The sequence below is a fragment of the Phyllostomus hastatus genome, unplaced genomic scaffold (assembly GCF_019186645.2).
Source record: "Phyllostomus hastatus isolate PE091 unplaced genomic scaffold, TTU_PhHast_1.1 phas_contig_159, whole genome shotgun sequence".
NCBI lineage: Eukaryota > Metazoa > Chordata > Mammalia > Chiroptera > Phyllostomidae > Phyllostomus > Phyllostomus hastatus.
The window spans coordinates 40,865,620-40,884,584 of NW_025333640.1; the positions used below are offsets into that span (position 1 = coordinate 40,865,620).

The 18,965-nt window shown below is 59.0% G+C and overlaps 1 protein-coding gene across 1 annotated transcript in view; it reads left to right on the top strand.

Moving 5' to 3' along the window:
• Positions 1-17,575: 17,575 nt before the first annotated feature.
• The window catches only part of NDST4 (N-deacetylase and N-sulfotransferase 4), a 77,215-nt gene continuing 75,825 nt past the window's right edge, over positions 17,576-18,965 (top strand). The window contains exon 1 of the mRNA XM_045831427.1: positions 17,576-18,598. Coding sequence (XP_045687383.1) covers positions 17,606-18,598 — 993 coding nt within the window. The 5' untranslated portion in view covers positions 17,576-17,605. The remainder of the gene's footprint in view (positions 18,599-18,965) is intronic.

Here is an 18,965-nt window from a genome sequence, read left to right on the forward strand (position 1 = left end):
TAGCTGGCGTCTGCAGCCTGCTGGCCTCACAGCTTTGTGCGTCACAACGGCCAGCAACACTGGGTGCTTGAAAATTATCCACGCGGAAGACCCGTGGGAGCACAGGGTCACCGACCCCCAGCGATCCCAGCAGAACTGTGTCGCCCAAGACACGCACGCCCCGGGGGCCTTGGGCGAGAGAAGAGGGTGCGGCCATGCCCCTCCGTTCTGTGAGGGGCTGGGCCCGGCCGTCACCTGCACCTCCTACTCCACACAGGTCGGCGGCCGAGACTGCACCAGCGAGAGGGACCCAGGGAACCGCAGGGCCTGGCGGGAAGCACCGGAGTCAGGGAGAGCACCTGCGGGGGCCTGGTCCCAGAGCTCCCTGTGCGGCCCGCCGCGGACGTGGGTGGCGTCTGCGGGAGCCAGCTGAGCTGGTAGAGGGCAAAGGGCGGGGGACCTTCATCTTATGTTGCCAAGTAGGAGAGGAGACACGGAGGCGAGGAGACAAGTGGTTTGGGGGGTGGAATTTCTCCATCCTGATCCTGTAATCGACCTCAACGAAGGAAGTAATTTGTACGATAAACACACACGCGCCTACAGGGCCCCTCGTTCTCTCGTCTGTTGTGCATTTTGGTCAGAAATACTGTTCCTGGTTCCAGGAGCTCGCAGCTCCCCACTCCCCTCCCAGTCGCCAGCGGTCGCCCTCGGTGCCGGCCTTTGTCGAGGCCATGGGTGTGGCTCGCACTCACTCGTCACCCAAAACCCCACCTTGAACTTTTCTGCCTTTGCCCAATGGAATCTGTCGGTGTCATGGCTGCGAAGTGGCATTTCATTCTGGAATCCCGTGGGCCGCGGCCCAACTGTGGGAGGAGCGCCCGGTCCACCCCAAGGTGTGCGGGTGCAGCCGGTGGCCGGGCGCGCGGCGGCGGGAGCGGGTCCCAGCGCGCCAGCCCTGCCCGGTGACATCACAGCGGCCCCGGGCCGCGCAGCCCTCCGCGCGATCCGCCGGAGGAAGCGGCGCGCCTGCCAATCATCCCCGGCAGGGCCGCCCCGCCGGTCCGAGCGGGGGGCGGAGAGACGGCCGCGCAGCGGCGCAGCTGGCCGGCGAGGTCCCGGTGCCCGCGCCGCCGCCGCGCCTGCCGCCCGCCGCCGCCGGAACCCTGCGTCCCGGAGGACGCCGCGCGCTCCCGGCGCCGAGCCGGGCTGAGTCCCTCCCGCTGCCGGCGGGCTTGGGAAGGGCAGCGTGCGTGTCGGTGGAGAGCGCGGCCGGGACTGGAGCCCGATCCCGATCCCGATCCCGGTGGCGGCGGCGGCGGCGCGGGCACTGCGCTCCCGCTGCACCCGGCGCCCCTCGGACGCAGCACCGGACAGCTCCCCGCGGACTCGGGACCTCTCCGCCGGGGACAGGCGAATCCAGAAACGCTCCCCTAGGTAAGTGTCGCTTCGTTTGCGGACACCGAGGCGTGCGCGGTCGGCGAACGCGCGCCGCGTAGCCAGGCAGGCGAGCGGAGCCCGGGAAGTTTTTTCGGGGAGAGGTCGGCGCGCCGGCACACCGCCGGTTCGCACCCCGCCCCGTCCCCCTCCCGGCGCGGCGGCGCCTCCCTGTCCCCGCGCTGCGCACAAGTTCTTTCGGCGCCGCAAACGGGAAACACAGCGCTGCCCGAGGGAGGAGAACTTGAAATATTTTAAACTGTTGCCGGAACATCTGCATGATAAACAGCTCACTGGGTGACAGCTCTGGCCTTTTCATACCGAAAACGCAGTGTGGGAACTCGGCGTCCAGACTGCAGGGCTGTGCGCGTCCCCCCAGAAGAGTAACTGAAAACATGGCATTCGGGTCCCTCAAGATGGGAACCCGGCGCCTCGGGACGCTAGATGCCAGGCGTGCTCGGTTCCGCGGTCTGCCTCGGAGAAGCGGCTGCCACAGACGTGCGAAATTATGTGACACAGCCGCAAATTGCTCTGAAGAAAGAGACGCTCTCCGGCTCGGTCCTGTTGGGGAAGAAACATCATTCCCATGGCAGCCCCAGTCGTGCGCCGCCAGCCCGCGGAGGGCCGGGAGCACAGGCCAGGCCGGCGCCGCACCTGTGCTCGCGTCCCCGTCCCCCCGCACCGGGCGGCTGCGGGGGAGGACGCGTGGTCCCAACGGCAGGGCTTCACGCGTCCCTGCCGGCGCCTGCGAGGGAAAACGGAACAAAAAGGGGCCCTCAGACCTGCGTCTTCCTCTTAACGTGGCCTGATTGCTGATACTGTGGCTCACAGCCACAATCACAGCGTTTGCGAGGGGCGATCCGATTCCGCGAGGACGGGCACCCGGAGCCCTGGTCTAGCCCCGGAGAACTTGCCGGCGTTCAGCTCTGTCCTGCCGCTTTCCGCTCCGCCGCTGCCTGCTCTCAGAGTGCCTTTCAGCCACTCAGGATCACACATGTTTTAAAGCAAATGGCATGTAGAAATATTGATGTGTTTTCCTAGTGATTTTAGGGTTTGTGTTTTCTTTTGTTTTGTTTGCTTTTCTCGCCAACTTTATGGTTTTAAATCCTAGGAGTTTCTTGCCACAAAAGGAAATTGATGAAGAAAAAAAGTTACTGTCATTGGTTGAATTTCTCCAAAGCTAGGATATAATAATCCCCCCCCCAAGACTTAAAAGGTGATTTTTTTTATATCAAAGGAATAATATTTATTTATTCTTTAAAAAAGAAGCCAGGCGGCCCCGTCCAGGCACCAGGGAGGTGCTGAGCACAGGCCAGGAGGTCGGCAGGCAGCAGGCGTGCCCAGGCCAGGGGCACCCGGCCCCTCGGTGCCCGTCCGCACGGGAGGCCCGTGGGCAGAAGTCACAGGGTGCTCGGCAGGAGGGCCCTGGCCGCCTCCGCTCGGCGCCCAGCACCTGCTCAGGGCCCTCGGGTGTCTGCCTGGGAGGGCTCCCCTCGCAGAGCGCGGGCACCCAGGGCCTCCCAGGAAGCTGATGGGGGAGGTCGGGGGAAATTACGTGGTGAACAGAATAGTTCGTTTGTCTAACCCTGCCTTCCTGGGGGTCGGTCCGCACCGAGACCGACGCTCAGACAGCCCCTGGGGGGAGAAAATCGCAGGCGTGTGACTCACTGCCTGTGGCGAGAAGCCCCGCCTCAGAGGCCGGCGGACGCCCCCCCGGACACGCAGGGTGAACCTGCACCAGGACTTTGCTGTTTTATTCCCTCTCAATATGCCTGCGGATCACACGGGTTGCATTCTGTTTTCTGCCAGCTGAAGTTAGTATCTAAGAAATGTGTCCGTGTAAATAATTTTTTCTAAACACCAAGAGGAAGTAAATGGAGATGATTGTATATATAAGTATATATAATCACAATTTGAAAATTCTACATTTTATAACCGAAACAGAAAACCATGCTCATATATGTGTATATATGTATACATATATATTCACTTCACAACCTTTTGTATTTCATCCGAGTGTTAGAACTGTTATACCTGTTCTCTCTCCCCCCCATTCTATAATTAGACTTAAAACAAACTTGGTGTCTTCATTCGGATCTCAGTGCTAACCTTCCTTCCTAGAGAAGCCCACCCACCGCCTCCTGCCCCGTGGAGGGGTGTCCCCAGACGCCGCACGTTTCCCCGTCCCCGGGAACGTTCTGGGTGAGCAGAGAAGGTGCCTTGAGGCCCAAACCCCACAGACCAAACTTCCTGTGCCCACGTGGTGCCCGTTACCGGGGGGAGGGCAGGGGAGCGGAGCACCCAGCGTGCTCTCTCCAATCCAGGGGTGCTGGCTGGCACTGCTGCCCGGACTTGGGGAGCAGCGGGGAGACACAGAGCACCACTGGCGCATCGGCCCTGGCTGGGAGCCAGGACGGAGAGCTGTGGGCCCAGCAGGCCCACTCCTTTTGGGCTGAAATCCATCGATAATGCATTATGCTTCAGGCCTGTCCTGAAGGGAGACGTTTTTCTCTGGTACCTACTGTGGGATACTTAAGGAAGAAACGTATTTTCTGAGCGGAGTCAAATGCTACAGTAACAAAGTTTTCTTCCTTATTGAGAGTGGGCATGCAGCCTACACCTGGCAGGAACTCCGGGAAGGTGGGGGGTGTGCTCAAGAGCAGCGAGACCCCGGGGTGAGGCTGGTGCGGGGCATTTGCCTTGGCGCCCGCAGGGGGCTCAGAAACCCCGCAGGGGCCCGCCCGCACCCAGGTGGGGAGCGCGCGGGGTCTGTGACTGTGGTGTGCACCTGGCGAGGCAGGGCCACTGCCAGAGCGACAGCCAGCCCTCCCCGCGAGTGCCCCCCCTCCCCGGACGGGCCGGGAGACAGGCTGTCTGCCGCTTCGCGTTAAGTTGGAGGTGCGAGGGTCAGGTCAGGCGTCAGACGGTGCTCGGCGGTGCTTCCCCACCTTTTCTCCAAGGCTCCGGGACACCCTCCTCGGCGCCTCCCTGCGTGTGAAATGCGCCCGCCCTGAAGCGTTTCCGGCAGCCTGGGGAGTCAGAGGTGTCGCGGGCCGCAGTGGGGAGCTTTCACAAACACGGTCCTGTCTCCAGGCTCGCTCTGTCTGTTTTCCAGCGAGTGCTCTTCCAGGACAGTGTCGGCTCGGTAACAGACCGTCCCCGAGCCCAAAATAGCCGGACAGCGAAACCCAAATATCGGCGGCGGCAGGCGCTCCAAAACAAGCAGATTTTTAAAACGTAACTCACTCCTCATCCCTACTGGTGACGCGCTGGCCTGTGTGAGTTGATGTGTTTGCTCACCTCGCCCTCCTGCATGCGTCCGTGCTCCCGAGTGCCCAGGCCGTGCAGGCCGCGAGAAACTGTCCAGCGCAAGCACCTGCACGTGACAACCTGCGTGTCGGCCTCGAAGTGACTCACTGAGGAGATTTGCGTGTGAGGGCTGTTTTAGAAATGTTTTTTTCAAGAGCTATACTTAAGGTACTTCATTAATACTGAATAAGTATCATGGTTAAACATATAAGGAGAAAATGAAGGATTGAAAGCATACGTCTGAATGACTGAGAGCCTAATTTGATGATGTCTTGAGGACATTTGGGAAACCAAAAGTGATAAGTCTCCTAAGTTGTAGAATTGAGACTTTTCTACCAAACTCAGCCTTTACACATTTTAGAAACTATTGTTTTAAATATGTAAAGAATTTGAGGGAGAAGGCAACTTTTAGCAAGTTAGTACACACACACACTCTTTTTTCCCCCAAATTAAAAAAAATTCACCCTCGTTGGACATCCCAGCATCAGGTGAACTTGTGCTTTCATGAATATATTTAACTTCCTCCTGAAGGTCTTTAACGGGATTTGGCTTTAATAATAACCTTGCGGAAGTGGAGAGCCAGCTGGGCGGGTTCAGCATGTTCAAGCAAAAAGTCAGGGCAGAAATGCTTCCTGAACCACCCTCTTCTCTCTCCATTTTTCCTCCTTCCTCCTTCCCTTTCTTCCCCTTCTCTTCCTCTCTCCTCTCTTCCCATCCTTTCCTCTCCCCAGTCCCTCTCTCCTCCCTCCCTCCCTCCCTTCTATCCTCAATTGTTTCTCTCCTCCCTCCTCCTTCTTCTCTCTCTCCTCCTCTTCTCTCTTCATGTTCCGCCACCTCAGCGGAAACGCTTGCTTGTGGAGTCCAGAGCAGCCGCTGACGTCACCCTGTGGTGATCCTTCATCCGAGGTCCTGGTTTGCACGTGGAAGGGGGCGGGGCGTGCCCAGAGAGAGTGCCTAGGGCACATCAGCAGTGCGAGAAAGCCGGGGAAATTGGGAAGTTCACGTTGGAGTCGTGACGTCGACCCTAACACGTTGGCTCTCCTCCCACCGGAGAACTGTGTCGAGCCCACCGACTTACGCGGCGGGGCCTCTGCTCCCCGTCCATGCGTCTCCTCCGCTTCATGGTCGGTGGGACCTTTCCCCTGCGGCCAGGGTGACTTACTGACAAAAATAACATACTAATACATGTCAGTAATCCTCATCCCGGTGTTCTAGACCCTCATAGACCACTTTCATGCTGAGTAGTTTAGACCCAGAGCATCCCTGCGTGGCCGGGAGGCCGCCTGCGTGCTCAGGGAGAGAGGGGAGGGACGCACTTACCCGCGACGCTTTGGCCGGCCTCCATTTCTGCATCGGAAATTCTGGCCTGGACTGCCGATCCCCGGACCTTGTCCTGTTTCATTAGGCGCCTCCGACGGGTGCTGCTCCTGGACGTACTGAATAGTCGTTCCCGCCGACAGACAATCACTTAAACCTCGGAGGCAGAGGGAGAGGCGGGAGGATTAACCCGAGGAGGGGGAGCAGAGGCCGGGATGCACGGGAAGCCCTGACTCGGTGCGCGGCTGCCGCGCCGAGAGCACGGACCTGGAGCTCAGACCGCACCCTGCTGCCAGCCGGCCTTTCCCTGCGGCTCCGCCAGCGCAGCTGGGACGGCTCGCCTGCGAAGAGTCGAGGCACACGAGGTGGGCGTTTAAAAATTACACTTGTGAGAAAAAACCAAAATAATGAAAACTACACTTATGAGCGCGGTTAAAGTGTTAGGGCTCCTGACGCCCCAGTCTATGAAACCGTTTTCCCTGGGATGGGACGTTGCCCGAATAACCACAAAAACGACGCTCAAGTGGGTCCGTCGAGGGGGGACTCACTTCAGTGCTCAAGGTACTCGCCTCGTCTAGACAGACCGTCCTCCTTGACCTTGAGAGAAGGGAGCTATGCGTTTCTGTCTAGTGGTGTTCATACTGGTGGTGCACATCATCTGTGGTCTGTTGGGTGTGCCAGGCGCACTTGGCATGCGCGGTGGGCGCAGCGGCTCGCGGGAGGCCCCGGGACAGAGCGAGGACAAAGCTGTGGGTGGGTCGCTGTGCTGGGCAGAGGGCGAGAGTGACAGCTACAGAGCTGGCCAGGAGGTGCCATCCTGAGAAACTGATGCTCGGAAGATCTCCCGAAAAGTTGCGCTCTGTGTGGAGAACATCCCTTCATCTTGCAGAAGAATGCGACGAGGAGTAGCCACCACGTCTTGTAAGATGTGGTGTGACTGGCACACTTGCTCTGCCTGGGGATTCTTGTCCCCAGGTCTGTGAATTATAGTTTGGGGTCTGGCACACTGTTTGCTGCTTTCTCTGGAAAGTAGGAGGTACAATGAATCTTAGAAAACGTAATTTTCAACTTCACTTTTACTCTTTATAGCTCTAAAGTAATCAAAATGGCGTACGTGGGTAAGCTATCTCATATGCTCCCCCGTGCCCCGAAAGTTCAGGCTGTGACTGAAACTCACACAGTGGAAGAGCCAGGCCCTGTCTCCTCGTACACTGTGGGTGTCAGAGCCAATATCATGGAAACGCCACTCAGTTGGCTGGAACAATGGACCTAAAATAAGGAAATTACGAAGAGATACATGTATTTATTAAATTAAAAAATGTTTTCCACAATTACAAAAGTCATTCCAACTCCGCGAGAATAACTTACGATGAGACCAATGCAGTGCTGATTCATGCCAGGTGAACGGACGGAGTCTCAGGACCGTGGTCCGAGCCGTGGGTACCAGTGGACTAACGTGGGGAAGGCACTGGGGTGTGTGTCTGTGCAACATCAGGAGAGAGAATGCATGCTGAGATCAGTGAGTTTGCAGCCAGCCCAGGCCGTGCCCACCGTAGCGGGGGCACCTTCCCCAACGACTGGTAGGGCAGGACCTTCTGCCTTGGGTGGGAAGCCGGTGGTGGGTTCCCAGGTTTCCTGAGCTTTTCACTGTGCGGCTGCGGGGAGTATGGGTGCCGGCCGCAGAGCCACCACCGCCCACCGCCACCCGCCTGTCCCTGGCGACCAGCAGGCCGGCCGCCAATCCAGGCGCAAGACCACTGGGTGCGGCCACAAGGCAGGGGTGTGGGCCTGTGCCCTCTGGGGTGTGAAAGCAACGTCCACGAAGGACCCTTTGACGAGGGGTAGTCTCTCAAAGATAACGGACTGATAAATATCTTAATTAAGCAGATTGATTTATAAATTCAATCACACTGGTTTCCCTGCTCCCTGGAGCCGGTCCGGGAAAGTACAAATCTAAAGATTGAACGGGAAAGACCCCCGGGGAACGCCCCCGGCCCGGGCCCTCCCCTGGCGAGGACCGTGGAGACTGAAGTGGGAGCCCATCCGGGGGAGCGGCCAGCACGGACACAAACGTGAAGGGGTGTCACCCGGGCCACGGCCCAGTGAAGGCAGCAGGGGAGGCGGACCCTCTGTGACACCAGATTCCGGTTCCTGCTCCGCCCTCTCTCGAGACAGGACCTTGAAAAAGCCTGTTCGCCCTCCCGGCCTCCCAGTGGAGGCCGTGAGGCCTCCTTCCCAGGATGGCTGGGGAGGCTCCGTGTGACGGCGAACGCCTCGCCCGAGTGGGGGACGGAGCCGCGCGAGGCTGAGGGAATCCGGGATGCACCACGCGCGTCCGGACTCGGCGCCGGCGGACTCCAGCCCCTCCTCTGGGCGGGGGCTCTCTGGGCCTCCTCCGCGCTCGCTCCTGGACTTGTGTTCGCACACGTGCGTATTAATGACAATAAATCTAGCTGAAAGGGTCGCACTTCACCAATTAACATTCTAATGTGACTCATCAGAATTTTGAAAATTAACTCGCATTCATCTATCTTAAGGAGCGCAAACCGTAAGCTGTCTTGATAAGAGTGGGAAACTGTCAGAAAAAACGTGGTGAGTGGTGTATTTTGATTTTCTGGCGTCCTGGAGGAAGGAAAACGGGGTAGAAGAGGACAAGAAGGCAAATTCCAGAAAGTGAAACTGGGTCGAAACGAGGAAATGGAAATGTTAGTCTGCAATCTGCGCTCGTGAAGCACTGAACAGTGGTTCCTGCGGTGTCCATGCTGAGACGTCGTCTAGGGTTATTTATTAATTAATTAGTTGTTTATTAGTGTTTTGAAAGGACGCTGAGTGCTCTGGTGGAAACAATTCACTTGGCAAGCCTGTTGGGTAGAGGACACTGGGAGATTTTGAAATGTAAAACATTTTTGTTTACACAATTTCTGGTCTTGAAAATACCTTTGGAAAAAACGGGGAGAACGAGAGCACGGTTTTGTTGTGCACGCGGGAACGCGGAGCGCGCCAACAGCGCTGCCGCGGGTTTTCCCGGTCGTTTGCCGGCGGCGTCTCCCGAACAGCCCCCTCGCTCACCGCGAGGGCGGGCCCCCGGGGGCAGGGTGTCCGCTCCAAGGCCTCCCCCACACCCTGGGGCCACACCGCCAGGAGCACAGCGGGGGAACCCGGGGACGGACGAGTGCTGCCTGCGAGGGGCCGGCGGCGGCCGGACCGCGAGTGCACAGACGAGTCACCCACCCCGCGAGTGGAGCCGTAAGCGTGACGGTGCGTCTTAAAGGGGCCGTACGGCTCTCCCGTGTAAAACAAGGCCCTCTTCACTCCTGTTCTTTTTCTTCCCAAGATACTCTAAAGATCGCCAAAATGGTTTTCATTTCAGAGTCTCCCGGTGTTTTCTACCAGATCGGTTTGCTCAGTGACTCACGTTGGCGCGGCGTCCAGGCCTCCCTTAGAAGCCCGCAGAGGAGCGTTTGTGGTCGCCCCAGAGCCCGGGCAGCAGGTGTCACAACAGGAGCCTCTCGGGAACCGCCGCCTGCGACCGCGGGCAGGACACCGGGCCCCACCCAGGCCTCCTCCCGCAAGCTCTCCCCGCGCTGTCCCAGAGCGCCGTGCGTCCTGCGTGGGTCCTGGGGGGGGTGGGCGAAGTTCTGCACGGGACACACTTACACGCGGCCAGCCACGTCGGCTCTGGTTGATGGCCACGCTTGCTTCTTACCCTGCCGTAGCTAACAGTTAAAGTTTAACATAAAGTACGAAGCAATTAGGTTTAAAAAAAAAAAAATGTCAGGCACGGACTGCCAGTGGTGTCGGATAGAGACCGTCTCCCTGGGGGAAGGAACGAGCCAACCAACCACCCCGTGCCGTGCAGGATGAAGGGCGCCCCGGAGGCGGTGGGAAGAGTAATTGCCGGACACGGAACAGGTACAGGTAGGAAATAAGTCGTGGAAAGGAGATCTCAGCACCCCCATTTCACCCAAGTCCTTCCGCAGCCTGGCACGTGGCCTGGAGCTCTCCGGGGGGCGGGGGGGGGGCAGGGCAGGAGCTGGGACCCCTCAGCGTCGTGGGCGCCAGCACGGCGGCCGTGGGCGGGTCCCCTCACTTCTCCGCGCGTTAAATGCCCCCTCACCCACGCCTCGGGCCCTGTGACTAACGACCGGCCTTGATCGTCGGCGTCAACAGCCGCTTGTGCAGGAGACCGAGCGTCCGATGGAAGGGGTTTACCTTCCGTCCCAAGCGGCCGCTCGCCGCCGGGGGTGCGGGGTGTTACACCGCGTCCCCTGCTCGGGGGAGACAACGTAATGGAAACCCCAGCAGAACCCCCCCCAAACCCCGCCACAGGCCTCAGCTGTGCGGCCCCCGGACGACCTGCGCTGCCCCCGGGCGTCTGTGCGGCCGGGACTCCGGCGTCTCTGCGTGAGGAAGGCGGTGGCGGGGAAGTGCGCGCTGAGACGGGTTTGAGGGCGCGTAGTCTCCGGTGGCTTCTGGCGCGGGAGAGCGCGGCGATGAGGGTGGAGGGCCGGCTCGCCCCGGTCAGAGAGGGGGCGACTGAACCCCTCACAGCCCGCGTCGGAGGGCCCGGACGCTGATGCGCCTCCGGAATGCAAGTGCCGCGCTGTGGGCAACACATCCCCCTTCCCCAGTGGAGAGCCGGGGGGTCCACTGTTTTACAGTAATTTATAGTTGATGAAGTCCTTCGTGATTTCTTGAAACCAAGCTCCAGTGTTACACGTCAGACAACGTTCTTTCCCCTCCCTCCGCCCGTCCGCGGGTGAAGGGGCCCATTTTCCCGTCGCGGCCTCGCTCGGGCCCCTGCGTCTCTGCCCGCGCCCGGCCGCCCGGAGGCCCGGGGACCTCGGTGTCCGCGGTGACCGCGGCGACCGCTCCCGGGACGGCCCGCTGAGCCTGCAGGTCGATGCCAGATGCAGCGGCGGGCTCTGAAGGGTTGAGGGCCCGGCGCAGCACGTGACAGTGGGCGGCCCCAAGCGGCCTGCCCCCCCCCCCGGGCGCGTGGGGAACGGCCAGGGAGCGTGGCGGCCCAGGTCCGAGGGCAGAAGCCCCGCCGCCTCCGGGCCGAAGCCCGGGTCGCAGTTCCTCTTCGGGCTCCAACCCCTCCGCTGCCCCGCGCTCGCCCGCGGAGCCCTGGGGACAGCCGGCCTCGGCAGCAGCGGCTCCTGAAGCACCGCCCAGATGTGCGCGTGGGCCCACAATCGGCCGTGCCCATTGGTCGACGGCCTCTGGGTCCGAATGCAGCTGTGCCCTTCGTGGTGTGCGAGTGTGTGCGTGTGTGTGCGAGTGTGTGTGGCCTCAGCCAAGGCCCGAGCAGAAGGAGGGACTGGGTCTAATTAAGACCTGCGTTTGGATTGCGTTTTCCCATCCCCCCCCATGTCTGCGTGTCAATCACCGCCGGTGCCTTGCCCGCCGTCCTCTTCAGAACGCACTCACGGCACATTAGCCCCTAAAAGTACTTTCCTCTGAGAAACTGTAATGACTCATTTCGAGAAACTGACTTTGGAGAAAGAACTCAAACCATGAATAGGGATAAATTCTTTTGTACATTTTCCACATTTTACCCACAACGGTTAATTGGAGGGGATTTCGTTGCGCGGACAGACTCGGAAGGACCCGCCGTCTCTCGGACGGTCCGCAGAGCGGCCGCGTCGGAGCAGGGTCCCCGCAGGCCCCAGGTGCGCGGCGAACCCGCAGGGAAGCCGTGACCTCACAGGCCTCAGCGGTAGCTGCACAGCGGACGTGGCGTCCAGGAGTCTGCCTTGACTCCTAGCGAGTCAGACGGACATTCTAAACCGAAGGTATCACCCCAATTTCCTGACGTCGTTCTAACGCAGTTCACGTGTTCTGTGTTTCCACATCAGATCAGAACTGGGGCGCGTCTGGGAGGCCACTTAACGGGGAGTGGACATGCATCTTCCCGTGTATGTGCTGCTCTCCATGTCCTCTGTTCTTAAGACGTTAAACAGTTAATCACTTAAGTGGGTCCAGTCATCCTTAGAAATCATGTTTGTTTTTTTTTGTGGGGGTGGGCAAATGAAAATATTGCACAAACATGTTTGCATAATAGAAACAGGCAAAGCTTAATGGTAACTCTAACAAAAAAAGCATATTATTGTATTTACTTTATAAATAAAATAGGCATGTCCTCTTTGAGTTATAGATATACTTCTGTTCTCTTACTGATAGAGATCTAGATATTAAAAATGCACCCAAATTAGCGAGGTGTTAAGCAAAGGCAATATTTCATCTGTCCCTTTCTTGGGCACAACACCAAACAAAAAAAGATTCAAATTAAAGACTCAGGGGCGAGAATTCAGAAACAGGGAATCATTCGAGTTAATGCGGGTTGCTGGCCACAAACAGGAGGAAGGACGCGGACCACCTGCCCCTGACCTGGGCTTGCCCCCCGACGTCTCCCCGCGTCACAGCAGGAGGCCGGGCCTGGGAGCAGCCGTTACCTGTGAGCACTGCGCTCACCTGTTCACGTCTTTCTGTCTTTTGTTTGGGACTCTGTCCTGGGAGAGCAGGTGCTGGGGTCCATTTCTGCAATAAAAGCGGGAACATATCGCCCTCTAGTGTTGAAAAGGCGAGACAACCCAAAAGTGGTTTAGGAATACAGAAATAATTCACTTCAAAAAGCAAATCTCTCCTTTTCCCTTTTCAAATAAATACGAGGCACTAATAGGAAATAGTAAACACAGGTTACTATTGTGAGTTGCAGGGAGGCAAATGCCAGACATGATTAATCTACTTCATGGCCCATGTAATACAAAATGCTAACAGAATTGAAAATAAACTTTTTTTAAAAAAAGAGCTTCAGTTTGCAGGACGATGCCCAACCAACTGAGCCACACCAGTCAGGACAACTTAGGGTTTTAATACTTTACTCTTTGTAACACCAATTTTGCTATTTTTATGGTAGTTTTAGATGGCTATTTTAAAACTTTGGGAAAGCTAAATTGGTTATAATACTTATGTCCCAGCCTTTTCATTACTTTGTATTATGAAAAGCAGCTGTAAGTATGACTTGAATTGTTAAAAAGTAGAGAGCACAGGGCAGAAGCGTACATAGGCCCCTCCATGGGCAGAGGTGGTCTGTGGGTCCTGGGCAGCCAGACTCCGTGAAAAAGCTCCCCGCACCCCCGGAAGGCAAGGCCAAGGCTTGGAGAAGAGCTCCCCAGGAAAGAAGCTTCTGCGAAATCACAGGAGGAGAAAGTTAACGACCAAGCGAGGAAGAACGACAGTTTGTCACTGTGCTCATGAAACCGCAGTCTGAGACAGAGTGAATCCTGGGGGGAAATACGCCAGTGCGAGAACAGCCCGAGTGTCTCAGATGCCCAGGTCTGTGGGCACAGAGCGGGCAAGCACAGGAGGAAGCGCGTGCGGGCCCAGCGGGGTCTGCAGTCTCAGGCATGGGGGGGGCGTCCTGCCCCGCCCCCCCCGCCCCCCCCCCCGCAAGGAGAGCCCGCGGTCCGTCCAGAGCAGGAATTGCACCGCGGAACTGCCCCCCTCCGCCTCGGGCGGCCCCGGTCCGGATAAACTGTTTGCACGGAGAGAAAAGACGGTGGAGAGGGAAGCGCAGACCCTGCCGCGCAGACCGGCCTTTTGCGCAAACGAGAGGAAAACCGTGAGTAAAGGGAAGTCACGAGCGAACGAGGAGAGAGGAGCCCAGCTGGGCGCTGGGACACAGGCCAGCGCGAGTCGTCGTCGTCGCCGCTGAGTCGCGGGCGCGCGGGGAGAGTGGCTCTGGCCACGGGCGGGCGCACCGACCTGTGCAGCGGGCGCCGGGGGGCGGGGCGGGGGGGGGCGCCGTTGCCCCCGGCCTGGGGAGGGGGGGCGTGGTCCGGGGCGGGACTGAGGGTTCGCCCGCCCCACTGTCCTGTCCGTGTCGGGGACCCGCCGTCTGGAAGAACATGCGTCTCTCCTGAAAGATGGTTTTAATTTTTGGAACGTTCCTTCCCCAAGAGAGCAGGAAGTCCCATTAACATTCGGGAATAGATGGTTAAATGTTTACACGGCACAATTTTAATTAAAAACCACGGTTTTATTAATGTGAGCTAATTTGCCATCGTGTTCCTAAAAGTGAAGCAAAGTCCCGTGAAGCACAGGCAAACGAAGCCCATGACGGGACGCCCCCGCCCGCGCGGGGGGCCGTGAGGAGGCGGCACTGGCCGCGACGCCGCAGACGCTGAGACCTGCCCGGCCTCCCGCGGGTTCCGGTGGGCGTGCCCGTGCTCACCTCTGGGTGTCGTCCCGCACTGTCGGCCCACGGAACTCTTCCCACCGCAGGCCTGTGGGTCCTCCTCCAGCGCCCGAGCGCTGGGTGCCCCAGCAGGCGGCCCACAACTCGGCCCTCTCACCCCAGAGGCCAGGGCTCGGGCCCCGGGGGCTGCCCCTCGTCAGGTGCTGGTCTCAGGAGCAGCTCAACCTCGGTCCGGCTTGGCTGCGAGAAGGAGGCCCCGGCCCTCCCCGTGGGCTCCCCTGTCCCCTGGAGCCGCTCACAGGACCCCGGGCAGCTGGCCTTCCTGGTGTGTGGGTGTGTTCCCCAACCTGCATGCTCCCCGAACCCCACACTTCGGGGATTTTCACTGCGGCTTCACCACGAAGGCCTGAGCCACCCTTACACTAACTTCCAGCCTCTGTGCCCTTCCCGGGGGGCGGGGGCGGGGCTGAGAGGCCCCAGCCCAGAGCCTGGCAGGCCTGGCCTCGTCAGGACAGAAGGAGCTGCTCTCAGCCTGGAAACCCCAGGGGCTCCCAGAGCCCCGTGTCCCAGTGAGAGACGCGGACAAATGACAGGCCACCGCTCTCGGGCACCCGGGGCTGTGCCAAACCGTCTCTTCGCTCAGGCCCAAGACAGGAGAAAGCGCCCCTGGTGCACCCCTGTCTTCTCCCCCAGCCTGGCCGGCCTCCACGGGCCGGTCTGGCTAGGGAAGGAGAGGTCGGGGTGGGGGGGTGATGGGGTGACTCCTTAGGCTAAAGGGCGCCCACACGTTCCAACGCCCTCGCCACAACGGTGACGATCTGCATCTGTCGCTCTTCTAGCTCTAAACACGCTAATGCTAAATGTCGCATTTAAATTTTATTTATTCTCTTGGTCGACAGATTCTAATCCCATATGCTTTTTTCTTTCTTTTTCACTGTTGTGTATTATCATGCGCTGTTCTAATATGCAAAATTGACATCTTTTATGTATTCAAAAAATCAAAGTCAGTCTCCATGTCAGAATAAAGATGTAACAGAGTATCAGCTTGTCGCACACTCAGTTTCTTTTTAAATTCCCAGTTGACTTTGTTTTTAAAATACTAAACAAACCCCACTGAACATTTCTGGATTGAATAGATTTCTGCCCCTGTGGGGCCATGGGGGGGGAGGGGGAGGGGTCCCCGGTTTGCTTCAGTGGCTTTTTAAATCAGGCGCGTGAGCTCGGAGGGGCCCAGCGGTGGACACCGTTGAAGACTGGGTAAGCTCCCTTGGAAATTTCAAACCTCTTTCAATATTTGTTATATTTGTTAGTCATATATATATATATGTAATTTAATTTACATTTTAAAAATTAACTTTCCGAACAATTTCAAACATTTACAAAACTAGAAGGTAGAGCATAATTGATTTATGTATTTTGTGCCAAAGCCTTTTTATTGCTCTGTTTCATTTCTTTTAAGTGAAACACAGTTCAGTTTGTTTAAAGGGAAGTGAATTATGAAGCCCAGGGAAGGCTTCTGGAGAGCAGATGATTACCTTAAAGAATCACATTTGATAAAAGAGCATTAAGCAGTCCTTACCATGGGAGTTAATCTTCTTTGGAAGTGGGTATGAAATCACCAGGGAGACTTTCAAACCGGCTCACTGCCTCTCACAGGGAAAAGCCAGGCCTGTTTATGTACCTGGAATCTGCTTTGTAGGTAGTTAAAGTTTTCAAGTCGTGGACTTTTGAGTTGTTATAAAAATATTTTTCCAAAAATCTAGGACATAAACAAGTGTTATTTCAACTTATGGTTGAATTGTATTTAAATTACTAACTAGGGAAAGTGTATCTGAGTACATAAAAACATAAAATGGAAACAGTGACACAATATAATGTTTATTTAATCTGATAATCTTTTAAATATGAACAGTCGTTAATTACTCAGATTCCTCAACTTCAAAAACCAAGAGCAGGGACGATGTGTCTACCACGTGATGAAACACACACCCTCACAAGGCAGGCCGATTCATCTCCCTCCAGCACCGAACACGCCGCGGAAGGGCCACCGACCGGCAGCGTGAAGGTTTCCGGTTGCTTTCCTGGGGGCACTAACTCGGCAACCTGGGACGGAAGATTCCAGCAGTAGCTGGACACAGTCTTGAGAGGCATGAAGGAAAATGGTACAGAAAGGAGTTCAGTAAAAATCAGTCACCTGTGCCGAAAACAAAACAGAACTGATAACGATGGGAAGCCTTGTCCACTGGAGGCGCAGCGGTTCGGGGAAGGGGGTTCGGACGGTCCCCACGCTGTTCTCTGCTGAACGAGGTGAACGACAGGGACAGAGGACCTCTGACCTGGGGACGCAGCCCAACGGTGGGAAACCCGGGTTGAATCCGGGTCGCAGACGCGGGGGGAGGAGGGGGGATGGTGCGCCAGGAACAGCTGGTCCGGCTCTGTCCTCGCCCCCGCCCCGGCCAGCAGTCGTCGGGGACCGAGGACGGCCACGCTGCTCTGCTCCTCCTCCCCTGGCCCCCCCTCCCCTCGCTCCTCGGCCGGGGGTGGGGGGGGGTGGGGGGGGAGAAGCCCTCCAGACTCCGGGCTGGGGGTTCCTCGGGCGGGGGTCCACGTCACTCCGTCTGACCTCGGAACAGGGGCCAGGAAGGGGGCAGCCTGTCGCTGCTGTCCCGGTCAGACACAGCCGCCCCCCCCCCCCCGGCTTGGCCCTCCAGCCCTTGGGCGGGGCTCCCGGCCCCAGCCCCCCACACCCGCGACGCGGCCCTGGGGGTGCGGGAGGGCCACGGGCCAGGGCGCACCATGTGTGCAGTGATGCACATTCCGCACGAAAGCTCGCGTTCTTGCCTCTTCTCTGAGATGACTGGTGTGAAAAACGGTCTGTATAAAGAGATTGTATGTACAAATATACACGCAAATACATATACGTGTGTGTGTGTGTGTTAGAAGAATCACGTAGGTTTCTGTATCCTCGAGAACACGAAACACCTACCACCCTCTTGAGCAGTAAAGCCCAGGTCACGCACATCCACGTCAGGCTGCCAACGATTTTAGCAGAGTGACCAGGCGGAAGGAAGTTCTCTTAGGTCCGTGGGTTTCTCGCCCACCAGCCGGTCTGCGCGCGGACGGCTCTGGTCGCTTGTCTCAGCGGTGGCTGTCTCCTCCTCCCCAGGTCCCGAGGAAGGGTGCACGCGGACCCCCCGGCCCTCCGCCCCCCAGCTCCAGCCGCCGCGAGCCCCCGACACCGTGCACGGTCTGCCATGGTCACATGAGCCGCCGGGAAGCCGCGTCCGCACCGTCCCGGCCGGGTCCGCGCTGGCTCGTTAGCGGCGCCGTCGGGGAGGAGCCCCCGGAGCGCGGCTGCCGAAGATGCATCTCCTCGGGCGGCTCCGCCGAAGCTTCCGGGCGCTGACCGTGCTCCTGGCCACCTCCTGCCTGGCCAGCGTCCTCGTCTCTGCCTACTTCCTCTACGCCGGCTACCGGCGGGCGGGGGCGCTGGTGGAAACGGGCGCCGGTGCGGCGGGGTGCGTGGGCGCCAGGCCCCCGCCCGACCGGCCTGGGCCCCGGCCCGCGGGGCTGCGGACCGCCCGGCCGGCCGACGCCGCACGCACGGACGCCACGGTGCTGCTGTTCGTGGAGAGCCAGTACTCGCAGCTGGGCCAGGACGTCGTGGCCATCCTGGAGTCCAGCCGCTTCCAGTACCACATGGTCATCGCCCCCGGCAGGGGCGACATCCCGCCTCTCACCGAGGGCGGCAGGGGCAAGTTCGCCCTGGTCGTGTTCGAAAACATCCTCAAGTACGCTGGCATGGACGCGTGGAGCCGCGAGCTCCTGGAGAAGTACTGCGCGGAGTACGGCGTGGGCATCATCGGCTTCCACAAGGCCCCGGCGCACGGCGCGCCCCACGCCCCGCTGCGCGGCTTCCCCCTGAGCCTGGCCAGCCCCCTGGCCCTGCGGGACTGCTTCGTCAGCCCGCGGGCGCCGCTGCTGCGCATCGCCAAGGCGCCCCGCGTGCACCAGGGCCCCCTGCCCGGGGAGGACTGGACCGCCTTCCAGTCGAACCACTCCACCTACCTGCCCGTGCTCCTGGCCGCGCCGCAGGCGGGGCAGGGCGCGCCCTCGCAGCCCGGCCAGCCGCTCCTGGCCACGGTCGTCCAGGACCTGGGGCTGCAGGACGGCGTCCAGCGTGTGCTCTTCGGAAACAACCTGAACTTCTGGCTGCACAAGCTCATCTTCATCGACGCCGTGTCCTTCCTGACCGGGGGGAGGCTGGCCCTGTCCCTGGACAGGTACGTCCTGGTGGACATCGACGACATCTTCGTGGGCAAGGAGGGGACCCGCATGAACGTCAAAGACGTGAAGGTAAGAGCGTTTGGCAAGAGCATCACCATTTCTGTTTTCGCTGACTGGGTGGCGTCGCTCAGGTTCAGTGTCAGGATTTCAGGTTCCACAGGACTCCCCGTGTTAAGGCGCAGCAGGTGTGAGGGACATGGTTGTGGAAGAAAGTCCCGCACTGAGACGCACCTGCTGCTCCCACACACCCGGGTGCTTTGGGGGCAGAGTGCGTTATCCCACAGGCAGCGGAGCTCGCCCCCCTACTGCACCCGGGGCGCGGCCCCCCAGCCGGGGCGCGGTGACGATGTGTGTGCCGGTGGGGCCCATGCGCCCCAGGATTCTGCCCCCAGACTGGTGCCCTGCCCCGTGGGTTCTGACACCGGCGGTAAGTTCG